The sequence below is a fragment of the Rhinolophus sinicus genome, chromosome 14 (assembly GCF_057876585.1).
Source record: "Rhinolophus sinicus isolate RSI-liver-muscle chromosome 14, RSI-T2T, whole genome shotgun sequence".
Classification (NCBI taxonomy): domain Eukaryota; kingdom Metazoa; phylum Chordata; class Mammalia; order Chiroptera; family Rhinolophidae; genus Rhinolophus; species Rhinolophus sinicus.
Window position 1 is genome coordinate 67,156,979 of NC_142514.1, and position 27,472 is coordinate 67,184,450.

The following is a 27,472-nucleotide window of genomic DNA, read 5'->3' on the forward strand; positions in this document are numbered from 1 at the left end:
TTCTAATTATGTGTAAGGTAACCTTTTTCTATAAAGTGCCCCAAAGGAAAAATTTTAGGTTTTGTGGGTTGTACAGTTACTGTTGCAACGACTTCACTCTATTGTTGTGATATGAAAGTAGCCATAGACAATATGTAAATGAAGGGGTGTGGTGGTGTTCCAATAAAACTTTATTTACAAAAACAGGCATCAGGACAGATTTAAAGTTTGCCAACTGCTATTATAAATAGTTGCTTGTTTTTCTCTTTAAACTAATAAAACCAACACTTAATCTATCTAATGTGTGTCAGGCACTCATATACTCTAGTAGGCACTTTTTACGTTTACAATTTTTCTGAGTGAAATTGAAAAAACACGCACACCAAAAATAAGACACAGCATACATCCACGTTCTATAATTTCCTTAAAAGAAAAGCTAATCCTATTTAAACAGTGAGCCAAGCCACCTCAGACCCTTATCAACTAGCTTAGCAGGTGCAGATAGGATTGCAGATGCTTCAGTGGCAAGATGGTCCAGGGCTTGTGAAATCCAGGGAGTTTTCTCCTTTTCAGTAGTCTCAACCAAATTTCTCAGACGATTTATCTCTGCCTCCATCTCTTCAGATTTCTTCTTAAATCCTTCATTAAGCAAATCCTCTTGGATCTAAAACAAAGGGTGTGGAGAGAGGGAAAAGTAAAGTTTTGAAAATCCCCATTTTTCTCAAGAGTCAGATTTCATATAGAAGAACGTTATTAAATTGTCTTTATGTTACACACAAAAGTATTCTCTTTTTAGATAATCAAAGCATAATAATTGAAGCAGATAATATCTTCTAGGTGAGACCTGGACAATGAGAGAAAGGATAGTTTTCAACCTTGCTAATACTCATGCACCATTAGGGTCATGCTAGGTTACTAAGCCAGGCGTGAGGACAAATGCAATAATATGTTCCAACCAAAAGTGTGGGTTGGGAGGGAGCTAGTAGTCCACTTGCACAAATTTTCAGTCCCACTTGGGATGGCATGATCACCCATATTGTGGAAATAATAGGAAACTTATAAGCTGATCAAGGAATCTGATGTAAACATTTGTAGATGGGGAAAAAAGAGAATTCCCCCAATGCTATGTGGTGACCTGAACAAGGTATGCGCATACCTGGAAATAACTGCGACAAGTTTTGAAGGTGTCAGTTCCCATATTTCTAGGTCTGGACATATCTGATGGTTTTAGGCCAGCATAGATCCAAATCAGAGTATTTTCTGTTATGGGGGCTCCTGATAATTGACAATGATCTTGGTCAAGCATCCAGTTGCTGCTTATGTCTAAAACACCTGGTCGGAATATGTGCTTGATAATCTTTGAAATCCTGTTTAATTTGGGCTCCACGAGAACATCTTAGAGTCACACTAACATAGCAACTCAAACCTTGGAGAGGTTATTTATATTCTCTACAGGCTTGAAGGGGCCAGGTTATCTTGGACTCTCCAGAGTCTGAGTGTGGAACAAAACTCAAAGGCCTTTTGCAAAGACAGGACTCAGGACTTTGGATGAGTCAAATGCAGTAAATAGCAGTAGTGGGTCTCTTTAATTTTGCTTTAACTTTCACCCATTCCTTCCTGATTTATCAGGGCAATCACCATCAGCAACTACTGAGGCTGTGACCAGACTTACTTTCATCTTGTGTTCTAGCATCCTTGTTTGCTCTCTCAGAACATCCTCTCTGTCCCTCTCCAGCTTTTCTTTCAGTCGGATGATGTTTTCCTGGATACTCCTATGTTGTGCCTCTATCTGCTGTTGCTGCTCCTGGCATTTCTGTTTTAGCCACGCCTGTTCCTTCTCAGCTGCCTCCTTCATAGCCTGCTCCTCTGCTCCAGGAAGGTTTTAGAAAGAGAAGAGAGTAACAGATCAGGCCTAAGCTCTACGACCTTGACATTAGAGAATAAATCAAATTTGAAAGAGAGGATGGGGTATCTCAGAATTCACCCAGTAGCTACACCATCAAGAGCAGTCTTGAGAATGTGATGGAAAAGGCCTTGACTGTCTGGCTGATGTACAACCACAACTCTGCTTGTTATTTTCAGATTTGGCAGAGTGTGCATTCCACAGGAGAAGGAGAAACTCGTTGTTTTGGAAATATCTTCATTCAATCTGTCAGAGGGCAGTGCAGGAACCTCCCCACCCCGCTGAGAGTTGGGTCCTGCCCCGTACCTGCGAGGGCCTTCTCACTTTGGGTGAGGGCTTTATCTGTCTGCAGGATGGATTTCTCTATTGTCACCTGTGACTCAAGAAATTTCTGGAAGACTTCTTTTGCCTGAGTAATCAAGAAGGAACAAAGAACTTAGATTTCCACTGAGATTTGTTCTGTGCAAATAAGTCCATTTGTGTTAGTTTTACTTTCTGCTTAAAATGCTCCAGGATCCCATAAAAGGTGTCCAAGCTCCTTACTGTGATCAGGGACTCTCCATATGTCCTTCCAGTACCTCTTCTAGCACTACTTCTTTACACATGCTCTAGGTGTCAGCCAGTCAGAATTATGTGCACAATCTCCTGGTGCTTTTATGTGTTTGCATGTTTACATGGGGCTCTTCCTTTCAGATACCATCTCAACCTGGACAATATTTACAAATACTTCAAAATCTACATCCCCCTGCTCTTCTGGAAGTTACCCTAGGCTATGAGCCCAATGTGAAATGCAGACTTTATGCTGCTGATCCCCCTTGCCACTTGCTAGATGTGTAACTTTACGCAAATTATATAACCTGCCTATGCCGCCTAGATCACATCTATAAAATGCACGTAATAAAAGTAAATGTTTCATAACATTTTGGAGGAATTAAGTCAAAATGTTAAGAGAAAGAGCTTAACACTATGCCTATAGGCAATAAGAGTTCAAGATGTTTGTATTATTATTATTATTATCATTATTATTATTATATTTGTTATATCACCAGTGCAGCCTAGGGGTCACAGGTTCATAAGTGTTACCACTCCATATGCAACTGTCTGTTTATTTGAAACTCTCTCACTTTGATCAGCCTTGAGTGAAAAGATTCTGACTTTCCATCATAAATCCTCAAGACTTGGTACACTGAGTGTCATGTTGTTAGATGGAGAAATGCATAACTTCTGTCTTTCATGGGTTTCAGAAATTCATACTCATTTTTCAGACTAGACATTTCTACTCTACTTAGGAAGAAAGCAAATAGGGGACCTTAAAATCTAAAGCTGTCATGCTATCCCCATGCTCTCTTATTACCCACAATTGGTGCTGTCCTCTCAGATTTTCAGAAGACCCTCCTGACTGCTGTGTAGGAGAACCACTTCCCCTTCTTCCTCACCTTCACTCCTTTCCCGGGCATTTGCCAATAGTGCCGTTCAATCCTGTCCTTTTCTTTCCTGTAGAGCTTGTGCCCTCCAGAAACAGAGAAAGTTCCTGCTGAAATACTTTCCATTAGGTCCGTTGAAAGTTGTTCAAGTTTATCCTGGCAGTATTTAGCAGATGCCTCTTCATTCTGCAGCAAATTACTCTCCTTCTTATTCTTTAGGATTTCCTGCAAGGGAAAAGTAGGGGGATGTCATCAGAAGAAAGGAACAGAGGAAATAAAATTTCAAAGAATCTATTAGCTGGGAGGTCTGTCCCATTAAGAAAAAGCATTCTAGTGGAGCGGTACAGGCAATGTAGCAGGAATCAAGAGATTTTCCCAACTCTGAAAACTCTCTGCAAGACCCTGCTAAATCTTTTTAACCTCCCTGGGCCACATCTTCATCTGTGAAATGTTGAGGTTGCATTATATATTCTTTGTAGCTCCTAGTAATTGTGCATACTATGATCTTATCTTCAATAATATAATGACACAACTGAAATAGTACAAATAGTGACCTGTTAAGAGAGTCTGTCTAAGGAAATCAAGTGTCTAGGATTAGGAGTGCATATACCTAGAGAGCAGCAAGCTCAGAAATTACGTTGAGGAGTTCTGGAATCATGCCATAATCCACTAAAGGTGAAATCAATGATAATTTTTGCTTGAGAGATGAGACAAATCCTGAAAACTTCCTTCAGCTCTGAGGAAAAAGAAGGAAATATAGTCCTCTAGAGTTTTCCCTCTTATGACAATCCAGACTGCTTAACCCTGAATATGAGATGAGCTGTGAGATGAATATGTAGAACTTTAGGCATCATTCCGGCAGGGTAAGAATTAGGAAAGACAAATGCTAAGACAAAGTACCATGAGCTTCTTCTGGAACTCCCTCTGGTCATCCTTGAAGGAGTGCTCCATGAAGATTTCAATGGCTTCCCTCTCACAGGCTGCGTGCAGGTGCAGCAGCTCCTGGAGCGTGTCTGTGGGGAACCTCACTCGCTGGGCCATCTGCTCACTGTAGTGGTCGGCTGCCTTCTGCACAGCCACTGAGTTCTCAAGCTGGGCCAGAGTTGTCACTGCGTTCTCCAAACAAGGAACCGATCCTTTGTTGATGGTATCCACATAGGTCACCACCAGAGTCCCCAGCCCTGAATAAAGCAGGAACTAGGGATAAATATCAATTTAACACTCAACGAGATCCAAGATTCTGAGATTACAATTCTGAAACCACACACACACACACACACACACACACACACACACACACTCACACACTCACACATACTTACTTCTATCATCACCTTCGTTTTCACAATTAACTCATTATTCTGTTATTCTCCAGGCCATTACATTTTTTAAAAAAATGTTAAATACCTACCATCATCTAACATAATCAGAAGTGTCTGTGAAAATTATTTCACATTACACAAATTAGGAGAAAAATAGACTACAAAGGTAGAAAGATTAGGCAACATAATTCAGATAAAAATCATTCCCGATACTTAAGCTTTCAATGGATTCTCGGGACTCAAAAACTAATATGTATTTTGGACTGGTTTAAACTCCCAACAAGTCTTTTTGAGAAAAACACTTATTGTGTAAGGCTTCGCCCAAAGTGATAACATACTCTGTTTTTAGTGGTTTTATCATTATTGGGTTTTCTTCTTAAATGTGGGAATACAAGATGTCAATGATAATATTTGGAGTTTGGGAAAGAATTTGTTAATCCCATGACAAGAGAAAAGTACTAACATACATAAATATTTCTTTTTGGGGCATGATATAAATACATATTTTTATATCAAGTGAAACAAAACTACTGAAGAACGCATAATTAAGTAGCCAACACATATTAGACAATTCAGAAATATGGTTTTGGAAAAGAAGACTCACGATTCCCAGTGACCTTGACTCCTTCCCTGAGGGTCTTGGTCTTCGCATGGGTGTAGATATAAGAACAGAAATTATCTGTTTGTTTCCGGAATTTAGGATCCAGTTGGCTTTCCAAAATATCCTCAACATGGGCTAGGAGCTCCTTATCGTTTGTTGGCCGGTCAAAGACAAAACACTTCCGTTTGGGAAAAAAATGCCTGATGCATTCCCTGAGCATGTTGGAGTTTTTAAGTTTGGGATTTACACCTGGGGAAGAGGAAAAATACAGTTATGGTTAGCACAGTTGTGGGACAAGACTGAAGATTTTTATGACTGGGGATTTTCAATCTTTGGAGTCTTCTATGTTCATAGAACCCCCTTAAACATTTTCATATAAATTGCTAATCAAACTCATATGAATGACATATTACTGGAGAGAAATTTTAGGAAACATCTGTCCCAGGAAAAGAAACTTATCCACAGAACCAAATATGGTGTCTGCTTTATCAGATGTTTATCAAATGAATGATTTAACAAGTGATGATCAAATATCAATTTCTGGTCTACTCCAACCCCTATTGGAAATAAACTGCAGGAAAAAAACAAAGAGGTACGATGAACAAAGATAATGGAGTAATGATTAATATAGGATATATGAAACCTTGTTCAGTTAAGGAAAACTTCATTGATTAAATTCACATGTTACAAATAAGACTAGCTGTTTTTCGTAGAAATTCGGAAGACTAGATGTTACCTAAATATAATTTGAAAAACTCGCCACTACTCCATAAACACATTGGTTTTGTCAAATACTCACCAGCCTAAATGCAATTTATTAACATAATTTTTCAACATAAAATATTAAAACAATGAATAAATATGTTAGAATTAAAAGGATGATATGACGAGGGAAGAAAAATGAAGAATTTAGCTATTATCAGAAATAATAAAAACTTATTGCAGTTCAAGATGGTGATGTAGGAAGGCCCTCAGTTCACCTCCCATAGATACACTGAATCTATAGCTATGTAAGGAATAATTTCCTTTAGGAAAAAAACAACAAAAAATCCCTAAAAACTTGTGGAGTGATCCATTCACGTCAGGCAAATGAGAGGGAATCCACACTGAATTGGGTAAGGAAAGCTGAGACACAATCTTGCCATAAACCTCATCCTTGGCACAGCAACCCACAGTTAAGAGGGAACTCAAAACCCAGAGCTTCTCTTGAAGAATGAAGGGTTTGTACCCCACATCAGCAACCCCAAATTTTAAGATTGGCACTTGAGAAATGAGCCCCAAAACATCTGGCTTTGAAAACCAATGGGTCTCACACCCAAGAGACCTGTGGGGCTGTGGTGAGCTGAGAAATAGCTTTTAAAGGACTTGCATGCAGACTCCCTGTCCAGGGCTCAGCACAGAAACAACACTTGGGAAAGAGTGTATGTGACCAAAGAATTATTGATGATTTTACAGCATTGGTCTAAAGGACAAGGGCCTGCTAAGATACTCTCTGGGGATGGAAGCTGGTGGGTGCCATCTTCCTGCTCTCCCTCTACTTTGCTAAACGCAGTGGGTGCCATCACTTTTTATTTTTTCTCTTTTTATTTCTTTTTTTTCATTTATTTTCCTTTCCTCTTTCTTTTCTTTTCTTTTCATTTGTTGTTTTTCCAGTTGATGCCATCTTTGCATTGCTCTGTCTCTCTCCAGCTAGTGTAAACTATCTTTGCATTCTCCCTCTGCCGTGCTCCAGAGCATTATTATTTCCAGGAGTGCAACTTCTAAACGTGTCTGATATCCTGGTTTTCATGTTTGGTGACTCACTTTTTGTGGCATGCATCCAGAAGACTCCCCATGATTGCCTGACTTTGGAGGCTGGAGGGGAGGGGCTTATGTTACTGTGTCCCACAGGACTGTAATAATCAGAAACAGTTCTTGGCAGACTACCACTCCTGGGACATTGCACAGATAGGCTGAAACACACTCCCAGTCTTTCTGAAAAAAAGAGTCTTATTTGCTTGTTCAGGATCTTTGACCTTCGGGGCAGGCTTCTGGTTTGGTATACTTTTAGGGGACTATAGAGGTGCTTTTAAGGAATGAGGGCTAGTGGACACAATCTTTACACAATTCATCTGCCTTATTCCAGTTCACTGGTATCTTCCAGAAAGGAGCTTATAACCTTGTCTGGTGCCCTGAATTTTGTGGCTGATGCCAGGGGACACCGCTACATCTCCTGGGTCTGGTGGCCAGTGGGGCTTACACTTGACTGTAACTTGGGTTCCACTGGACTGTAACTAATGGAGAAAGTGTTCTTAAACAACCACGACCCCCAGGGCACAGCACAGGCACAGACCAGGAGCTCAGTCCTTCTGAGAAAAATGCCTGTTAATTTACCTTCATAGTTGCAGTTTAAGGGGTAGGTTTCTAATTAAACAAACATTTAAGGGCTGACTGTAATCCTCTCCAGAGACCTCAGAGGGCAGGCACTATATTCATGTTCTTTCTATGCCACACCCCAGAGTGCCAGCATCTCATGGAATGGAGTTCTTATACATCAGGTGCCTCAGTTTTTATATTTGGTACCCTGATATTTGTGACTGCCACCATGGGGATACTCCTTAATTGCCTGGACCCTGTGGCCGAGGCTTGGTGTTCCTGGATACCATGGGACTATAGAAATCAGAGAGACAGTTTGTGGCAGGCTACCACACCCAAGACACTGTATGGACAGCAGATTGAAACACACCCCCAGTCTTTCTGAAATAAGAGTCCTACTTGCTTGTTTTGGAGCTTTGGCCATAGGGGCAGGCTTCAGGTTTGGCACACATCTAGTGGTTATTGAGGTGCTCTCAGGGAACATTGGCTGGGGGACACCATCTTTGTGGTCTTGTTCTGCTTCGCTAAAGCTTACCAGCATCTCCAAGGAAAGAGCTTATCCATTATTCTGGAATCCCAGCTTTTGTGACTGCTGTCCAGGGTACATCTACAGATCACCTGGCTCTGTTGGCCTGTAGAGCATATGTTTGCAGTCTCATGAGACTATATATGTGCATCTTTAAAGACTGCTGTCTGAGGGTCTGACTTCCTATCACCCTGAATCTAGGTGTTGACAGAGATCTCCCCTTTGGGACACTATTAAAAACAAAAAATAAGCTGCTTGGACAATCACAAAGGTTTGAGAGACAACCAACAGCTAGGGCAGGGTTGAATGATAAGGTTTATCTTCTACATGAAACCAATACTTCAAGGACAGGAGAGGTGGTGGTTTCATCTAAAGCACAGAAAACAACACAGAGCGTCAAGCAAGATGAAGAAAACAGGAATATGTTCCAAATGTGATAACAAGATAAAACTTCAGGAAAAAAGAAACCGAATGAGCTGGAAATAAGTAATTTACCCAATAAAGAGTTCAAAGTAATGGTGATACAAATGCTCACCAAATGACAGAAAAATGGATGAACACTCAGAACTTCAACAAAGCAATAGAAAAAATAAGAACGTGTCAAACAGAATTCACAGAGCTGAAAATATTATAACTAAACTGAAAAATATACCAGAAATATTTAACAGCAGACTAGATGAAGCAGAAGAAAGGTTGAGTGAATTTGAAGACAGGGCAGAGGAACTCACCCACTCAGAGAAGCAAAAAGAAAATAGAGAATGGTCCAACATGATGGCGTAGGAAGACCCTTAACACACCTCTTCCCACGGACACACAACATATATATCTACATATACGAGGTCTGACAATGAAGTTCACGAACTTGCCACCATGCACTTACATTGGCAACACTGTACGAACAGATCAGTAAGGTTTCATAACCTTGGTATATCAGTGTTTCACAGCTGTATTCATGTTGACGTGTGGTGGTGTCTTGAATAAAGAGTGTTATTCATTATTGTTGCATATTTTTGTGTGCCATTGCAAGAATGTCTGAGCTTGAATTAGAGCAACAAACATTAAATTTTTTGTTAAACTTGGCAATAATGGATGTAAAATCAGGGGTATGTTAGTCTAAGTTTATGGAGATAATGCCATGAAGAAAATGGCAAATGGATTCAATGTTTTTCTGAGGGGAGAGAACACATCACTGATGAAGAGAGGTCAGGGTGGCCAGTAATGAGCAGAACTGAGGAAACCATTGCAAAAATTCATCAAATTGTGTGTCAAAAACTTCAGCTGACTGTAAGAAGCATAGCAAACCAAGTAAACATCGATAGAGAAACAGTTAGGAAAATCTTAACTGAAAATCTTGTCATGAGAAAGGTGTGCGCAAAAAAGGCCCTGAAAGAGCTCTTGCATCACGACAATGCACCAGCTCACACGGCACTGTCTGTGAGGGAGTTTTTAGTCAGTAAACAAAGAACTGTATTGGAACACCCTCCCTACTCACCTGACTGGCCCCCAATGACTTCTTTCTTTACGCAAAGATAAAGGAAATGTTGAAAGGAAGACATTTTGATGATATTCAGGACATCAAGGTAATACGATGACAGCTCTGATGGCCATTCCAGAAAAAGAGTTCCAAAATTGCTTTGAAGAGTGGACTAGGTGCTGGTATCAGTGCACAGCTTCCCAGGGGGAGTACTTCAAAGGTGAGTGTAGTGATATTTAGCAATGAAGTATGTAGCACTTTTTCTAGGATGAGTTCACAAACTTAATTGTGAGACCTCGTAGAGCAAATCCTTTTGAAGAACTGAGGGCTGACTGAACAGCTTCTGAACAACAAATAGAGAAGGATCACACAGAGAAGGGTAGGAAAGATGGAGATGTGGTACCCATGTGAACCCTACCCAGACAGGGTAACCTGCTAGGGAGGGATATCACTGAGGGGTCTGCATAGGCAGACCTGTCTGCTCTGAGGCACAGAAAACAACCATGATTTAAAGAGCAGCTAGACGCTAGACTGTACATTAAAAAAAAATAATACTGATGACAAGGTGCTTACCAAATGTTTGAGGAACTGTAGGAACTCTCCAGGATATGTGGCAACTTTCTGGGATCAGCAATGCCATCAAGCATTGTTTATATTCATTGTTTATATTCACTCTCTTGTGAATAGTGGAGGCAGAATTTGGTACAAGTGCTCTAACCAGTCAGCAAGGTCTACAAAACATGTCCCAGGACCACCTCAGCCAGCACTGGCTACAGCCCTGGCCAGCAGCCCCCCAGGGCACACCCAGGGTCATGTACCCTGGAACACCTCAGCTTCCCAAAGTAATCACTCCCTGAGTGAACTTAGCCAATACCCACTGCAGCCCAAGTCAGCCAACTTCCCAAATTGCCCCCAGAGCCTCAAATCCCAGGCTGCCTCAGGCACTATCTACTGCAATCTCAGGACACCCCTGAAGCCCTGTACCCCAGGCTGCCACAGCCCATATCTGCTTCAGCACCAGCCAGCCAGACTCCCAGGGGACCTTAGGCATGGCACAGATCCACTTCAGTTGGCCTATTCAAACCACCCAGCTCATGTAATCTACACAGATATTGTTCCTTCAAGATTGGGAGAGAGAGCTGTTTTGTCTAATTCATGTAAACAAACACAGAAAGTCAAGCAAAATGAAAAGATATAGGAATATGTTCCAAATAAAAGAACAAGAAAAAATAGAGATAATTAATTTGCCTGATAAAAAGTTCAAATTAACAGCCATAAGGATGCTCACTGAACTTGGGAGAAGAATAGAGGAACTCAGTGACAATTTCAACAAAGAGTTAGAAAATATAGTAAAGAACCATTCAGAGCTGAAGAATACAATAAATGAAATGCAGAATACACTACAGGGAATTAAAAGTATATTAGACAATATAGAAGAACGAATTAGTGACCCAGAAGACAGAATTGTGGAAATCAAACAATGAGAAGCAAAAGAATAAAGAATTTTTTTAAATGAGGATAATTTATAGGACCTCTGGGACAACATCAAGTGCACTAATATTCATACTATAGGGATTCTTGATAGGAGAGAAAGGAACAGAAAGCTTATTTGAAAATGTAATGTCTGAAAACTTTCCTGACATGGGGAAGGAAGCAGACATCCAAGTCCAGGAAGCAGAGAGTTCCATACAAGATGAACCAAAAGAACCCACACTAAGACATTATAGTTGAAATGGCAAATGTTAAGAATAAATAGACAATATTGTAGGCAGCAAGAAAGAAACTAGTTACAAACAAGGAAACCCCCATATGTTAGTTGATTTCTTAACAGCAACTCTAAGGGCCAGAAAGGGGTGGCCAGATATATTTAAGCTGCTGACAGGAAAGAACCTACAATTCAGAATACTCTATCTGGCAAGACTATCCTTCTGGATTGAAGGAAAGATAAAAAGATTCCCAGGCTAGCAAATATTAAAAGAGTTCACCACCACTAAACCAGCTTTACCAGAAATGTTAAAGGGTCTTCTTTATGCAAGAAAAAAAGGCCATGACCATAAATAAGGAAATGCAGGGGAAAAAATATCGCTGGTAAAGGCAAATACATAATAAATGCAGTGAATCAATCTACCACTTAAATAGCTAATGTGAAGTTTAAAAGACAAAATTAACTATAACTACAATAAATAGGGGAAACACAGAACAAAAAAATATAAAACATGAGGTCAAAAATATAGTGGAAGGGGGAGTAAAAATGTAGTACTTATAGAATGCATCTGAATGTAAATGCCTATAAGCTTAAAATAGACTGGTTTAGATATAAGACGATATATATGGTAACCACATACCAAAAATCTATAAGCCATAAACAAAAAAATAAAGAGAAAGGAATCCAAACAAAACACTAAAGAAAACCAGCAAATCAAAACAAAAGAGATCAAGAGAAGAAGAAGGGAACAGAAAAGAACAACAAAACAACCCCAAACAATTAACAAAATGACAATAAGCACATACTTATCAATTATCACTTTAAATGTAAATGGACTAAATGTTCCAAGCAAAAGAAATGGGTGGTAGAATGAATAAAAAACCAAAACCTACCTATATTCTGCCTTCCAGAGACTCACTTTAAGAGGCCTAGCAGGTTATATTAGGAGGCATAGCAGGTTATACAACTTGCTTAAAGTTACACATCTAGTAAGTGGCAAAGGAGATCAGCAGCATAAAGTCTGCATTTCACATTGGGCATATAGTCTAGGATAATTTGCAGAAGAGGAGGGTGATGTAAATTTTGAAGTATTTGTATGTGCTATCCAGGTTGAGATGGTATCTGAAAGGAAGAGCCCCATGTAAACATGCAAATACATAAAAGCACCAGGAGATTGTGGGTTTATACAACTGCACATAATTCTGACTGGCTGAAACCTAGAGTATGTGTAAAGAAGTAGTGTTGGAAGAGGCAATGGAGGGAGTTAAGGAGAGTCACAAGAGAGCCACAAAACAAGACTCAATAAATTTAAGAAGATTTAAGTTATATCAAGTGTGTTTTCTGACCATGATAGAATGAAACTGGAAGTCAACTACAGGAAGAATACTGGAAAAAACACAAATACGTGGAGATTAAACAAGCTACTAAACCACCAATGTATCAAAGAGGAAATCAAAAGGGAAATCAAAAACTACCTTGAGACAAATGAAAATGAAAACACAAGTTTGCAAAATTTATGGGATGCAGCAAAAGCAGTTCTAAGAGAAAAGTTCATAGCTATACAGGCCTACCTCAATAAATAAGAAAAATCTCAAATAAACAACATAACTTTATACCTTAAGGAACTAGAAGAAGGACAAATGAAGCCCAGATTTGCATCAGGAAGGAAATAACAACTATCAGAGCAGAAATAAATGTAATAGAGACTAAAAAGACATAGAAAATAACAATGAAACTAAGAGCTGATTCTTTGAAATTATATATAAAATTGACAAACCTCTAGCAAGACTCATCAAGAAAAAAAAAAAGACAGAGCCCAAATATATAAAATCAGAAATGAAGGAGTAGAGATTATCACCAATAATACAGAAATATAAAAGATCATTAAAGAATACTATGAACAATTATGTGCCAACAAATTGGACAATGTAAAAGAAATGAATAAATTTATAGAAATGTACAATATTCCAAGACTAAAACTAGAAGAAACAGAAAATCTGAACAGATTGATTCTTAGCAATGAAATTAAAGCATAAAAAAACAGAACAAAACTCCAAATAAACAAAAGCCCAGGACTAGATGGCTTCACAGGTAAATTTTACCAAACATTCAAAGAAGAATTAGCACCTATCCTTCTCAAGCTATTCCAAAACATTGAACAGAAAGGAATGCCTCCCAACTTGTTCTATGAGGCCAGCATTACCCTGATATCAAAACCAAAGATACTTAGTAATAATAATAGTAATAATAATAATTTAAAATATTATAGGCCATTAGTCCTGATGAACATAGATGCAAAAAATCTCTACAAAATACTAGCAAATCAAATTCAACAATATATTAAAAACGTACACATGATCAGACAGAATTTATAACAGGGAGGTGAGGTTGCTTTAACATCTATAAAACAATTTGATTCATCACATCAGCAAAACCAAGGATAAAAATTATATGATCACATCATAGACACAGAAAACGCCAAAAATTCAACATCCATTTATGATTAAAACAACAACAACAACAAAAACACCTCTCATCAAAATGGGTATAGAAGGAATTTACCTCAACATGATAAAGGCTATATATGAAAAGACCACAGTTAACATACTCAGTGGTGAAAAGCTGAATGCTTTTCTTCTAAGATCGGGAACAAGACAAGGATGCCTACTCTCACCACTATTTTTCAAATTAGCATTGGATGTATCAGCCACAGCAATCAGACAAGAAAAATAATAAAAAGCATACAAATTGAAAGAAAGAAAACTCACTATTTGTAGATGGCATGATATATATGTACACATATATATACATATTTATGTATATATGTATATATGTACATATATATGTATATATGTGTATATATATATCATGCCATCTACAAATAGTGATATATATATATATATATATATATATATATATATATATATATATATATATGTGTGTGTGTGTGTGTGTGTGATCACTATCTGGCAAGATTATATTTATCACTACAAATAGTGATATATATATACATATATATATTTTTTTTTTTTTTTTTTGAAACCCTAAAGAACCCACCAAAAAACTAACAATTAAAAAATGAATTCAGAAGGCAGCCAGATGGCTCAGTTGGTTAGAGTGCAAGCTCTTAACAACAAGGTTGCTGGTTCACACAAAAAGAATGAAACTGGACCAATATCTTACACTATACACAAAAATTAAAGACTTGAGTGTAAGACCTGAAACCATAAAATTCCAAGAAGAAAAATAGACTGTATGTTCCTTGACATGGGTCTTGACAAAGATTTTTGGATTTGACACCAAAAGCAAAGGCAACAAAAGAAACAATAAACTGGGGGGTTGGAGGTGAGGGGCCTAAATCCATCTAAAACACTTCTGAACAGCAAATGAAACCACCAGCAAAATAAAAATGCAGCCTATGAAATGGGAGAAAATATTTGCAAACCATATATCTGATAAGATATTAATATCCAAAAAAATTAAAAGAACTCACACAATTCAATAATGAAAAAACAATGTGATTTTAAAAAATGGGCAGAAAATCTGAATAGACATTTTTTCCAAAGAAGACTTACAGATGGCTTAACAGGTATATAAAAATATGCTCAATGTAAATAATCACTAGGGATATACAAAGCAATACCCCAATGAGATATCACCTCACACCTGTTAAAAAGGCTATTGTCAAAAACAGAAGAAATAACAAGTATTGGTAAGGATGTGGAGAAAAGGGAACCCTTGTGCATTGTTGGTTGGTAAATTGGTACAGCCATTATGGCAAACAGTATGGGCGTTACTCAAAAAAAATCATTGCAGCATTATTTACAATAGCCAAGACATGGAAACAACTCAAGTGTCTACTGTTGGATGAATGGATAAAGAAAATGTGGAATATTATTCAGCCATAAGAAATAATGAAATCTTGCCTTTGTGACAACCTGGATTGACCTAGAGGCCATTATGCTAAGTGTAATAAGGCAGACAGAAAAAGGCAAATACTGTATGATCTCACTTACATGTGGAATGTAAAAAAAAAAAAAAAAAAGCAAGCTAAACTCATATTTGGGGGAAAGGAGACTACGAAATGGGAAAAGGGAAGAAAAGGTACAAACTTCCAGTTAAAAAATAAATAAGTCATGGGGATATAATATACAGAATTGGGACATCATTAATAGTACTATATTGCATATTTCAAAGTTAGCTAAAAGAGTAGATCTTACAAGTTTTCATTATAAGGAAAAAAATTCTGTAACTATGTATAATGATAAATGTTAACTAGACTTATGATCATTTCACTATATATGTATGCATGCATATATGTATATACCAAGGGTGTCAAAAAAAATGTATACACGTAGACACGTATACATCGCTCAACGTTGCTCAAGCAGTAGTTCGCTGTAATCCGAAGTATCTGGATGCTGATGGTAACCACTTTGAACACCTTTTGAAACTGCAGAAGTCAACTGTATTCGTCTTTTGTTATCAGTATATATTGAGTATTACAATTTTAATGTTTTTTTCTTTCTTAAAATGTGTATACATTTTTTGGCACCCTCTGTATATAATCATTATGTTGTACATGTGAACTCATACAATGTATGTCAATTATATCTCAATTAAAAAAATAATGAAAACATATGCACTGATAGTAGATTATCAGGTCTATTTAGGGTGTAAATTTCTCTTTTTGTAGAAGATCCGACTATCCACACACTAGAAATTTATTTCGCTCCATGAGAAGAGTAAGAACTGAGGAAAATACATACTTCATTATGATTTTATGCCTAACAATTATATAGACTTATCATTGTTTTTCTCAACACAAAACAGGAGAAACATAATAAGGAAAACAACTGTCTGTTCTTTCATCAGTTTTAGCATCCATTGTATTTGGATGTTAAGGTACAAATTATCTTAGTTGAAATTTAGTTTTGAATAACTTCACTCTACATTAAGCCCCACTCTCATTGGGTGATCTTAACTATAGTCACTAAAACTTATCAAGGAATAACCTAAGTCTCAGTAACCATTTCTATGGGACTTAATTTAGTCTCAAATACAATGCAACCCCAGAGATGATGGACAGTGTTTGGTACCTCCCACTCCTTATTGGACCATCCACTTCCCAGGCCATGTTCTGATACCTTGAATCAGCCTCAAGGCATTCTCCAGGTACTCATCTTCTGTGATAGGGCGACCATTTAACTTCAGCTCCAGGGTGAAATCCCGTACAGTCCAGATAAAGTCTGGAAAGAAACTCACAAACTCTGTGGAGTCTTCTGCTCTATTCGACACAGGGGAAGACTTTGCCCTGATGAGTTCTGTGAGCTCTGCCACATAACTAGGACCTAGCTAAGGAAAAGGAACTTCCTCCCCACATTCCTACATGTCTCTCATAAAAAAAATTATTATAAACATTATGTTTTGCCCTGAGTCCCCACTGCTCCACCAAAGGCCACTCAGCCACAGGGAAGGAGAATGCGATTTGGTCTCCAGTCCCATCAATTTCTGAATAAAACTGGGAAGGATACTGCAGTTTCTCCAAGGCATCGTGGTTGATGGTGCTCATGCTGTTGTAGACAAACATGCTGCTCAGAAGCACGGCCAGCGCGAAGATCCACGAGTCATTCTTGGGGTCGCCCTAGAAAACATATTAGAGAAAGCACCAGTCTTCTTTTCAGAAACTCAGTTACTTGTTCAATCATTTTCATTTGCTATTTCAGATTGTATAATGTCGGTACAAAAAAACAACAACATTGAAAGCAAAATTAAAGAAAACCTCAGCTTTGGCAATTACATTGACATTTCTTGTGACATCAGTTTCTTCATGTATGAAAGAATTGTAATAATACTTTCCTGAAAGTGTCCTTTTTTCTAAATGGGAGTAAGTCAAATAATATGTATAAGAAAAAGTAGCGTGCTCTTTGAGCAATTAGTTGTTCATAAGCGACACCCTATGTTCATTTAACAGAAAGTGAGCTACAGAATATATACTATGCTAGTCACAATTGAATACTCAAAATAAAGCCAATTCAATATTTATAGACAACTACTAAATGTTATATATTTTTTTTAGTTATAGGGAAGCAATTATAAATGTGATAATTGTTACACTTAAGATGACTATCTCATGGTATTTAAAACATTTGAAAAACAAATGCAAGGAAGACAACAACATGTTTAAAAGGTTACATATCAGTAGTGAATCTTAGTAGAGAAAACAATAGTCAATATATCCAATAAAAATATCGAATCAGAGGGGAACAAAAGATACTGGCATTAGAGAAAGAGTGTGTGTGTGTGTGTGTGTGTGTGTGTGTGTGTATGCGCGCATGAGAGCGAGCGACAGAGAGAGAGAGAGAGAGAGAGAGAGAGAGAGAGACAGACAGACAGACAGACAGACAGACAGACAGAGAGACAAAGATGAAACATCCCTACAAATTCAGTGCTGGATATGAAAGGATTTCTAAAATGTGGACTTGAAGAAATGAAAGAAGCGTACAAAGTAGAAAGACCTGCCGAAGCAAAATGAGAATTAGAAGGCAATAAGCAGAGTTATGTGGTCTGACTGACACAGAACAGAAGGTAAGTACAGAAAATAAAGCTCAAAGCAAGGTCTATGCAGGATGATGAAGAGCCTTGAAGACAGGAAAAACTGTTTTTGTGTTGCCTAAGGTATTGCAGAAGCCAGCATTTAGTCATACTATAAACTGCGTATAACTCAGTTTGAGACCCTTTAATTTAGCTTCTCGATAAAGGTTTATTAAAATGGATGAAATTATTCACGTCAGTGCTCAGAAATAAAAGATCTTATCTAATAAACCACATTATCTGATGTAACCTAGAAATGAATTTCAAAGATACCAAAGTATGCCTCATTTGATATAGCTGGATTTCAATATTTCAGGAATCTATCACAACAGTTAAATTGCAAATGATCATGAAGAGATTAGGAGAAAATCTAGAATGAACAGAACCTGTCTGTGACTCCTCGCCTTACCTTTTCCACATCACCCAGGCCCTCGGTGTCCAGAAGAACCAGGGTATGACTTGGCTTGGAGGGGTGAGGCACACACCACATCCAGATGCCCTTGGTTTCAGACTGCACCGTGGAGCCCAGAGGGAAACCTGAAGGGAAAGAGAGAAAGCAACATAAAGAGACAACGAATAGTCCAAGAAGCCCATGAGCTATAAAATTAGACTTAGAGGGTTATAAATACCCTCCAGTACAGCATGGTGCTTTCTCCATTTTAAGGATGTCCAACTTTGTGTATCATCTAAACACTCATACCTTTAGCTGTCATAGTCTTTCACATACGTTTAGTTTATTCATAATGCTCATTCCATTTCCCAATGTAAACATAACTCTGTTCATGCCTATGTGGCCTACCAACTCATTCGATGAGAGAAAGGGCATGCTGCACAAAAGAAGCTTTGATTTTTAACTGTTCAACAATGACTTCCTAAAGAAGTTAAGCTAGCTGAATGTATTGTAATTAGATCAAGACTTTTCAATAGTCTGAAGAATAAACAAGACAATATATTCAATAGTTACTTATTAAGTACCCATTATGTTCTAGGTATTGAGGATATGATCAAGCCTCAGGAGATACAACAGTCGCTAAGAGAGACAGAAATTCCTGCCCTTTGGAGTCTTGGAGCCAATGAGTGCTAAGACTCTGAAAACTTATAACCAGTTTATAAGCCAGCCAGGTGAAATCTGGTCTTAATGGAGACGAGTATGGGGAGACAGGAATGGGTAAAACTAGACATACTTTTCTAAACCCTCAAAAGATTGTGGCTGTATCTCACTTCTTATTTATCTGGAAGATGCGATGAACCACAACTGATTCAAGGGATCCCAGCAACACTTAAAACATTTTCTAAGAGAAATATTATCACATTGTATTCCTAGTATTTTTTTTTTCCTGTGTTAAGGGAGAACAGAACTTCTGAAAGTCCTCCATAGAACCAAAATAAGAAAAAGTGTTGATACGTGGTTGACGTTACTTCTATGTTCTCACTTGCTGCCCATGAAGCTCAATAAATTGTCCTCTGTTTTTATTATGACATTTTAAATATACCCACTGTCAGATTCTTATTACATTAAACCATACTCATGTGCTTTGTAGGATTTGGATATGCTAGTCTACAAGATATTCTACAACACCAAGATACCGTGCTCTAATCAGAATTTTCATGAAGGCTAACTAAAGCCACATAAAAATAATAGTGAGCTAAAAGATAAACACCCTGATTTATTTTTCTCTTATTCAATTAAAGAAGCATTTATTGAGTGCTTACTCTGTTTTACACACTGTCCTTGTTGCTGGAAATTCATCAGCAAAGAATCCACGTAAGGTTTTTTCCTCCACTGTTTTTAATTTTAATACAAGAAGAAAAATAATAAATAACTAAAGATGTAAATATATAAAATACGTTCACATTGTGTTAAGTTTAAGTGGAGGAGCGGCATGAGTCAGGACAGTCAGGGAAGACCTCTTTGAGAACTGCCATTTGTGTAGAACCTTGAATAAAATGAGCTAGCGGGGTGGAGAAGCAGCAAGCACTGCAGGCAGAGTGAACCACAAGTGCAAAGATCTGGAGATAAGAAAGGGCTTGCAATTTGCAAGGGCAAGTAGGAGGTTAGTATGACTATAGCATAACCAGTGATGGAGAAAATATAGAAGATGAGTTTGGAGAAATAGGAAAGACTAGGTCATAGTGGGCCTCCGAGGAATGTGGATTTTATGTAAGTATAATGCAAACTTAAGGAGGGTCTTAAAAGCAACTAGATTAAAGTTGCTTTGAAGATAATTTACTAAAGAGGGTCAAAATAGAATCAAGGAAGACACTTCAGGAAAAAAATTATTTCAGGCAAAAGATGAGCCTGACTTAGCATCATAAATACAAATGGTAAAATGAAAATGGAGAGAAGAAACAGATTTGAGATGTATTTAATAAGAGTAATAAAAGGCCTGATGTGTGAATTAGATGTAGGAGATAAACTAAGTGAGGGATACAAGTTTTTAGGCTACATAATTGGGAAGAAAATGTTTGAGAAAGCAGAAAGTGTATTTTTATTTTGCTGTGTTTAGATTGGTTTCATTTGGGTTTAGGACTGGGGATTGATCAAGACTTTTATTATAAACATGATAACTTCAACTGGACAACTTTCAAAAAGAAAAAAACTTAGGTGGTTATTTGATTAATGAGTCTGAATATCAGAAGAGATATTATGGCAAGAAATATCAGTTAGAGAGCTATGAGAATAAAAGTGACATTTAAAGTCCAGAGATTGGATGAGATCACTTTGAGTGGGTACAAAGAGAGGAGAGAAAATATTCTAGGGCCAAGTCCTGGAGTGACCTGAAATTCAGCTGGCCGGATGAAAAGTTGGAAGCTGGTAGAGAGACTGAAGAGAACTAAATACAGAGCTAGAAAGAAACCCAGAAGAGTGTGGTGCCTCAGAAGCCAAGAAAGAAAAGAATTTCTAGGAGCAGGGAGAAATCAACTATGAGATACGATGCCAAACAGGGGACTAAGATGGACACAAAGAAACATCCATTGAACCATACAAAATGGAGGTGATTAGTACATATAACAAGAGCATTCGGTGGATTGTTGGTATTAAAACCAGAGATGAGTCCATTGAAATGAGAGGTGGGAGGAGAAGTGGGAAAAGGAAACATTTTGCGGGAAACGAGTAAACTCGTCATATCGCCTCTAGTTGGAACCGGCAAAAATTTTGCAAAGTAAATAAATAGAGACCTCTTTTTAAACTAAAACACTGAAAGTTTCATAGAAAAATATCAAATAGATCGAAAGATACGAATATTTTACGGAAAGTCTAATTTTGGCGAGAAAATGTCAAAAAAGCCCCGCATTACGACGCGATTTGGCGGGAAAATGCCCGCTTACAAAGTTTAAGACAAAATATTTTAGCTTGAAGAGGAGTAAAAAGAAAAAGGGGACGGGGAGCGATAGTTACAATGAGATATGGAGTCCAGGGAGAATATTTAGGATGAAAGATAGTCAAGCTTGTTGGTTATTAATAAGAATACGAGAGTAGAGAAAGCAAAATATGATGTGGGAGACATTAACTGTAAGAGCTCAATGTCTGGCCAGTTAGAAAAAATGGCTTTGAGAGCACTGGTGTGGTAGATTTTCCTTTTACAGGAAGTAGAAACAATAGGAGAATTAGAAACAGAAAAAGTCAAGTTGCAATTTTTTTGGTGAGAATTACAATTAGAAGATGTGTTTAATAGGAAATTTGGAATCTCCCTTCATGTGACCCTGGAGGAGTGGTAAGAAGCTGAGATTCAGCTGGAGTCAAGCAAATAGCTTCTGTCCCAGGACTTCACTCACCAAGCTTTTCTCTCGCAAGACAGTTCATCAAGTAGGATTTTCCTGTACGATACACCCCAACGATGGCCACAACCACCACAGGTTGAGAAATCTTGCTAAGAATCTTTAAGGCTTTCCGGTTCACTGAAAACTGCTCATTCTTGTTTTCCACCAAACACATGGGAACCAACATGATGGGTCCAGATGCCATGGCAACCTGCAAACCCAAAGGAATCTTTCTGAAGAAATAAGATTACAAATTCATTCTTTGTCTCAAAGTTAATCAAAGCATGTGTACATCAGCACTTTTATATAAAAGTACTGCGTACTTATCTATGGCACAAAAAATTTGGTATGTTGTGTTATCATTATCATTTGTCTCTAAGTATTTTTCAATTTCCCTTGTGATTTCTTCCTTGATCTATTGGATCTATTGATCATTTAAGAGTGTGTTGTTTAATTTCCATAAGTTAGTTAATTTTCCAGTTTTACTTCTGTTATTGATTTCTAACTTCCTCCATTGTGGTCAGAGAAAGCAATTTGTATGATATCTATCTTTTTATGTTGATTAAGACTTAATTTGTGGTTAACATATGGTCTATCCTGGAAAATGTCCCACGTGCCCTTGAGAAGAATGTGTATGCTGCCGTTATTAGCAGAGGGTTTTGTTAGATCTAGTTGGCTTACTTCATTGTTCAATTTTCGATCACTTTACTTATCTTCTGTCTGATTTTTCTATTATAGAGAATGAGATATTGAACTCTCTAACTATTATAGTAGAACTGTTTATTTCCATTTCAGTGCTGTCAGTTTTTGCTTTGTAAGTTTTCATGGTCTGTTATTAGGTACATAAATGCTTATAATTATTATAGTTTTCTCTATATCTATGTTGAACCTTTCAATAATATGTAACGTCCTTCGTCCTTCTGTGTCTCTTGTAACTTTTTGATTTTAAAGTTTATATGATTTTAGTGTAGCCACCCATGCTCTCTTTTTGTTACTATTTTCATGAAATATTTTTATCCATCATTTCTCTTACAGCCTATTTGTGTTTTTGGATTTAAAGTAAATCTCTTGTAGACAGCATATAGGTGGATCATGGGTTTTTGTTTGTTTGTTTGTTTGTTTGTTTTTTTAATAAATTCTGCCAATCTCTATCATTTAATTGTAGAATTTAATCCATTTACATTTAGAGTAATTACTGATAAAGAGGGATTATTTCTATCATTTTGCTATTTGTTTTCTATATGCCTGATAGTCTTTTATCCTTCATTTCCTGCATTACTGTCTTCTTTCATGTTTAATTGGCGTTTTTTATACTAAGAGGTTTTAATTCTCCCATCATTTCCTTTTGTATATATTTTAGATCTATTTTCTTTTTGGTTACCATGGGGATTATATTTAACATCCTGAAATTATCACTCTAATTTGAATTTATACCAATTTAACTTGAATTGCATAAAAACTCTGCTCTTTTACAGCTCTGTTCTCACCCCTTTCAGTTGTTGTTGGCACAAAATTCCATCCTTATACATTGTCCAAAAACATAAACTAATCATTTTTAAAGCATTAATCTCTGAAATTATATAGAAAACAAAATGTGAATTTATAAAACAAAGCTAAAATAATGCTATATTTTAGGCTATTTTTTAAGGTGGTCTCTTAAGTATAGTTGAAAACAGAAAGTGACAGACTGTTAATAATACCAGCTATTATAATTGGCCATATATTTATCTTTAACGAGATATTTATTTATTCTTCTGGTATTCCTGCTATGAAGCAAATGGACAGCGAAGGGCCTGAGGAAAATCTTAGCTATTCCAAGCTCGAAATACTTGCTTTTTCCTTGGGCACTTTCATATGCATAGCTCAGGGACCAAATGACCAAAGACAGACCTGTTGTCCAGCCATAGACTGACAAAAGAAGAGGATCTTTACTAAAGTAAGACTGGGGTAACCATAAATGCTTGGCCCTTTCCTTTCAAAGTTCACCTATGCTCTAATGGCTTCTGAGGCTAACTCACTCAACAGCCCACAGTCTGGTCCTGGTAGAAACTCCATCCAGTAATTATGTTTCAGAGAAACGGTGAGGAAAGAGACACAAACTGAGTAACAAAAAGAAATTCTAGAATCAACAGCTCTTGCTAGGGGCCCCCAACCCCGTTCCAACACTAACTGTGATGTTCACCACCTTTGTCTCTTAAAATTTTGGCTGCACTTTGGCAGTCTCTGAGTTTACTTCTTTCCTGTTACATTCCTGATACAGTACACACAGGTTAAGCCCTGCAATGAAAAATTCATGTATTTTTGGTTCTATCCTTACAATGAATGTCTACAAAGGCAAAGGGCTCCCAATGTTGTGAGGAACTCAGATTGGATTTTGTTGCTGCCACATCATATAATGCAGTAGCGTGGCTCTACCCAATGCAGGGGTCATCATCACTGAGAAGCGAAGTCATCACCTCATCCGAGTCCTCTCCCAAGTATGAAGGCTTAACCAACTATTAAGTGTGCAGTGAGACTGATGATGAGGGATGACCTGGGACAAGAATGACCACAGGAACACAAGCCATGAATTGTTAAGCCACAGATTTCGTGCATCTCTTCTGTCTCATGGTCCTTGTTGCTGAGAACAGCTACAGAACTAGTGATGAATATGACAAGTATTCATCAAAACCTGAGCTTTTAAATTGTTAATTCAGTTGGACATATGACAGACCAATGAAATGCAATATCTATAGAACCATTTATGATATTCAAGGGACAGAAGGAGTTGTAGGTTCCAAAAGGGAAAGAGTTTTTTATTTTTCTCCTTTTTCAGAAATCATCAAAATCCTTTGGCCATAAAATGGAAGAATCATCCCATGCAAAGGAAAACTGAGTCACTGGGAGACTGATTTGTTTTTCAAAATAGAAATGTGCATCAAAATCAAGAAATGGAGTGCATTTTGATCTAGCAAAAAGTATATATTAATAAAATGTCAGTGAAGAATAAGAAGAAAATCTCTTAACTTCTGACCTCTCCATGTTCTAAAATATCCATGTGGAAAGACCCAGAACAAAACTGCCCTCAAGTGGGCCTGCAAAACTTCATCAGGTAGAAGAAAACCAACTTATTTTCTGGGAAGTGCTGAATTGCTCCTTCCCAATTTTCAGAACGTACCAAGAAATAAGCTTTCTCAGGTATCTGAAGGAAGCTTGGGGCTGAGCAGTGGTTTACAGCCAACCTTTGAGGGTCTAACTGGGGGTAGAAGTCAGGCTGCAATCTTTAGGCAATCCATTTGTTTCTGGCTGTCATTTATTTTTTTCTCCTCCAACAAATAAAGGCAGCCAGGGCTCTCTCTTAGAGCAAAGTCTGCTTTTAACACTATTAAAAAACAAATAAATAAATAAAAATAAAGGCTGTGTAACAGGTGACTCTAACCCAATGTGGATCCAGAGTTGAGCACCAGAGATAAACCAATCCTCTTGCGCATTGTAATGAGGAACACTGAGCTCATGGATGAATAAACTGTTTCCACCACCACCCATGTCCCCTTTAAAGAGCCAGGAGAAGACTAATCTCTCATGTCTCCATGCATGCGTCTTTTCCACTCCCGGTGCTACTGTCCCGGTGATGTGATATGCTGTGACACTGTCACCTCACAGATGCCACGGCTCCAATTGGAGAAGCTGAGTTTTCCCAGAACTAAAGCCAGCAACTGAATCCTGCCGACTATCAGGCTACATGGTCCCTTACCTCTCCCTTCCTCAGAGACCTCTGTCCCTTCCTCAGAGACCTCTGTCCCTTCCTCAGAGACCTCTGTCCCTTCCTCAGAGACCTCTCCCTTCCTCAGAGACCTCTGTCCCTTCCTCAGAGACCTCTGTCCCTTCCTCAGAGACCTCTCCCTTCCTCAGAGACCTCTGTCCCTTCCTCAGAGATCTCTCCCTTCCTCAGAGACCTCTGTCCCTTCCTCAGAGACCTCTGTCCCTTCCTCAGAGACCTCTGTCCCTTCCTCAGAAATCTCTGTGAATTAGAAATTGAGAGGTTTAAGCCTAAGACTCAGCTGCATGCCAAAGAAAGTTGATGAATGAGCATTTCTGCCCCACATCTCCTCAGGTCAGTGGGTCAAGAACAAGTTCCCCTGTTGTTTCTCACTCCTCCTTGCCAACGCCCACTTCTGTTGCTCTTGTCTAGAAGTGAGAAAGAGCAAAAGAGCAAAAATCTGAACCTGAAAATAAAAGTAATCCGTCTTTTGTTGTAGTTGTTGGTAGAGACCACACAGTCGGAAGCAGCGCAGGAGAAAAAACAGGCTTAGACTTCGTAGTTACTTTTAACAGTTGATTAAAGGGAGTGAGAATGGATTATTTTATATAAATAGAACTTGCTGGAATTCTTTGAATATTAGTATGGCAAATACAAAAAGAAATTTGAAAGATCATACGGTATGCTGAGGACCATGTTTTCTCTCTGTTTCTCCAATGTGTAGCAGGGGCCGCGAGAAGTCGGGGGCCGCGAGAAGGGAGATGGGGAAGCAACCCCACCCAGCGCCTCTGCCAGGGGCCAGGCTTGGTCCCTCCGAGAATGGACTCCAGCCCCTTCAAGCAGACAGTGTAGGATGTGCTCCTCCTTCTCCCACGCAGGGATCTTTGTGCAGCCCTGGGTGGGTGCCTGAGGAGGAGCCGCGCCCCAGGGACACCTTGTGCCGCTGTCAACTCCCAGCCCCTTCGGATCAAAACCCAGTCGCTGAGCTGCCTGGAGCCAAGCACGCGGCTTGACAAACACCATCGGGTCGCCGCCCTCTGCCGGCCGCCTCCCGCCTGCCAGAGCTGAGCCTGAGCCCCCAGAGTGGGATGTGCGCTTGGGCACGTGTTGTTGTTGTTGCTGCTGTTGTTGTTATTTAAGGAGCATGTGCAAGGAAGGCCGAGTTTAGGAGTGAGCTTACTTGTCTCCGTGCTGCAGGGAGGGCACAACTTTCTCAGCTGTCCTTGCTGCCTCTGCTCTGCTCCTCCTGCGTCTGGCTCCTCCGGACACCGACTAGTCTCTTTAGCAGCTGAAAATCATGCGGGGGGGTTATAGCCAAGCTATCATGGGTTGGGTTGTGGAGAACCGAAATCGAAAGGACATGCATTTCCGTGGCTTTATGTTTAGGGTTTTTAATCTTCTTTTAACCGAGACTACAGGCCCCAGTGCGGGGGCGGGGGAGGGGGTGGAGGGGGGGACGGGCCGCGAAACGGGGTGGAGGATCCATGGTTCCCCCACACCCGGCTTCGGAATCCCAGGCTGGTCCCTCCTCCTCCTCAGTTCACGTAGGTACCAAGCCCCACAGTGACCCCAGAGCCGCAGGCTGACTGTGAGCCAGACACAGCAGCTGAAAGCTCAGCAGCCTGTCTCTCAGGGGTGCTTTTTTGGGAGGCAGCTGGCTTTTTTTGTTGTTTTCATTTTTTGCATAGACTATTTCATTCCTCTCTCTCACTTTAAGTACTTTTGTTATAAACACAAGTCCTTAATCATTAACAATAAGTGAGTATTAAACTCCTATTTTTATAGTCCAGAGATAATGGTTATTATTTTGTAGCATATACTTCCACTTATTTTTTCGTGGTGGATCTATGGGGGATAATGGAGGACTGGCATGTATATATTTTGACTGTTTCCTTTAAATGAAATGATGTAAAAATACAAATTCGAAAGTGAATATTCAAAATGTCAAACAAATCATAACCATAAACACATTTTTTAAAACTGACAAATGCCACAAGTATTTTCCCTCAGTTTTCTGGTTTTATCTTCTATTAAGCTTTTCCCTTCATATTTGAATTTTAGTATGAGCATTAACTCAGGAAAAAAATA

At 38.5% G+C, this 27,472-nt stretch overlaps 2 protein-coding genes across 4 annotated transcripts in view; both read right to left on the reverse strand.

The window, feature by feature from the left end:
* The window catches only part of LOC109441602 (guanylate-binding protein 6-like), a 120,987-nt gene extending 94,284 nt beyond the window's left edge, over nucleotides 1-26,703 (reverse strand). Inside the window, exon 1 of the mRNA XM_088791284.1 lies at nucleotides 26,565-26,703. The gene's annotated coding sequence lies outside the window, so the exon portion shown is untranslated. The remainder of the gene's footprint in view (nucleotides 1-26,564) is intronic.
* On the reverse strand, nucleotides 153-26,697 carry LOC109439604 (guanylate-binding protein 6-like). 3 transcript variants are annotated; one of them, XM_088791286.1, is made up of 11 exons: nucleotides 26,565-26,691; nucleotides 21,661-21,856; nucleotides 18,293-18,420; nucleotides 16,824-16,933; nucleotides 16,437-16,633; nucleotides 5,233-5,478; nucleotides 4,207-4,487; nucleotides 3,319-3,531; nucleotides 2,189-2,291; nucleotides 1,652-1,845; nucleotides 153-643 (listed from the first exon to the last, which is right to left on the reverse strand). In XM_088791286.1, the coding sequence occupies exons 2-11, from the start codon at nucleotides 21,848-21,850 to the stop codon at nucleotides 422-424; spliced, it is 1,884 nt and encodes a 627-aa protein (XP_088647412.1). In that variant the 5' UTR covers nucleotides 21,851-21,856; nucleotides 26,565-26,691; the 3' UTR covers nucleotides 153-421. The 3 variants fall into 3 exon arrangements, with proteins under 3 accessions (XP_088647412.1, XP_088647413.1, XP_088647414.1); XM_088791287.1 differs by having other exon boundaries at nucleotides 21,661-21,878; XM_088791288.1 differs by lacking the exon at nucleotides 21,661-21,856 and having other exon boundaries at nucleotides 26,565-26,697.
* Nucleotides 26,704-27,472: the final 769 nt, after the last annotated feature.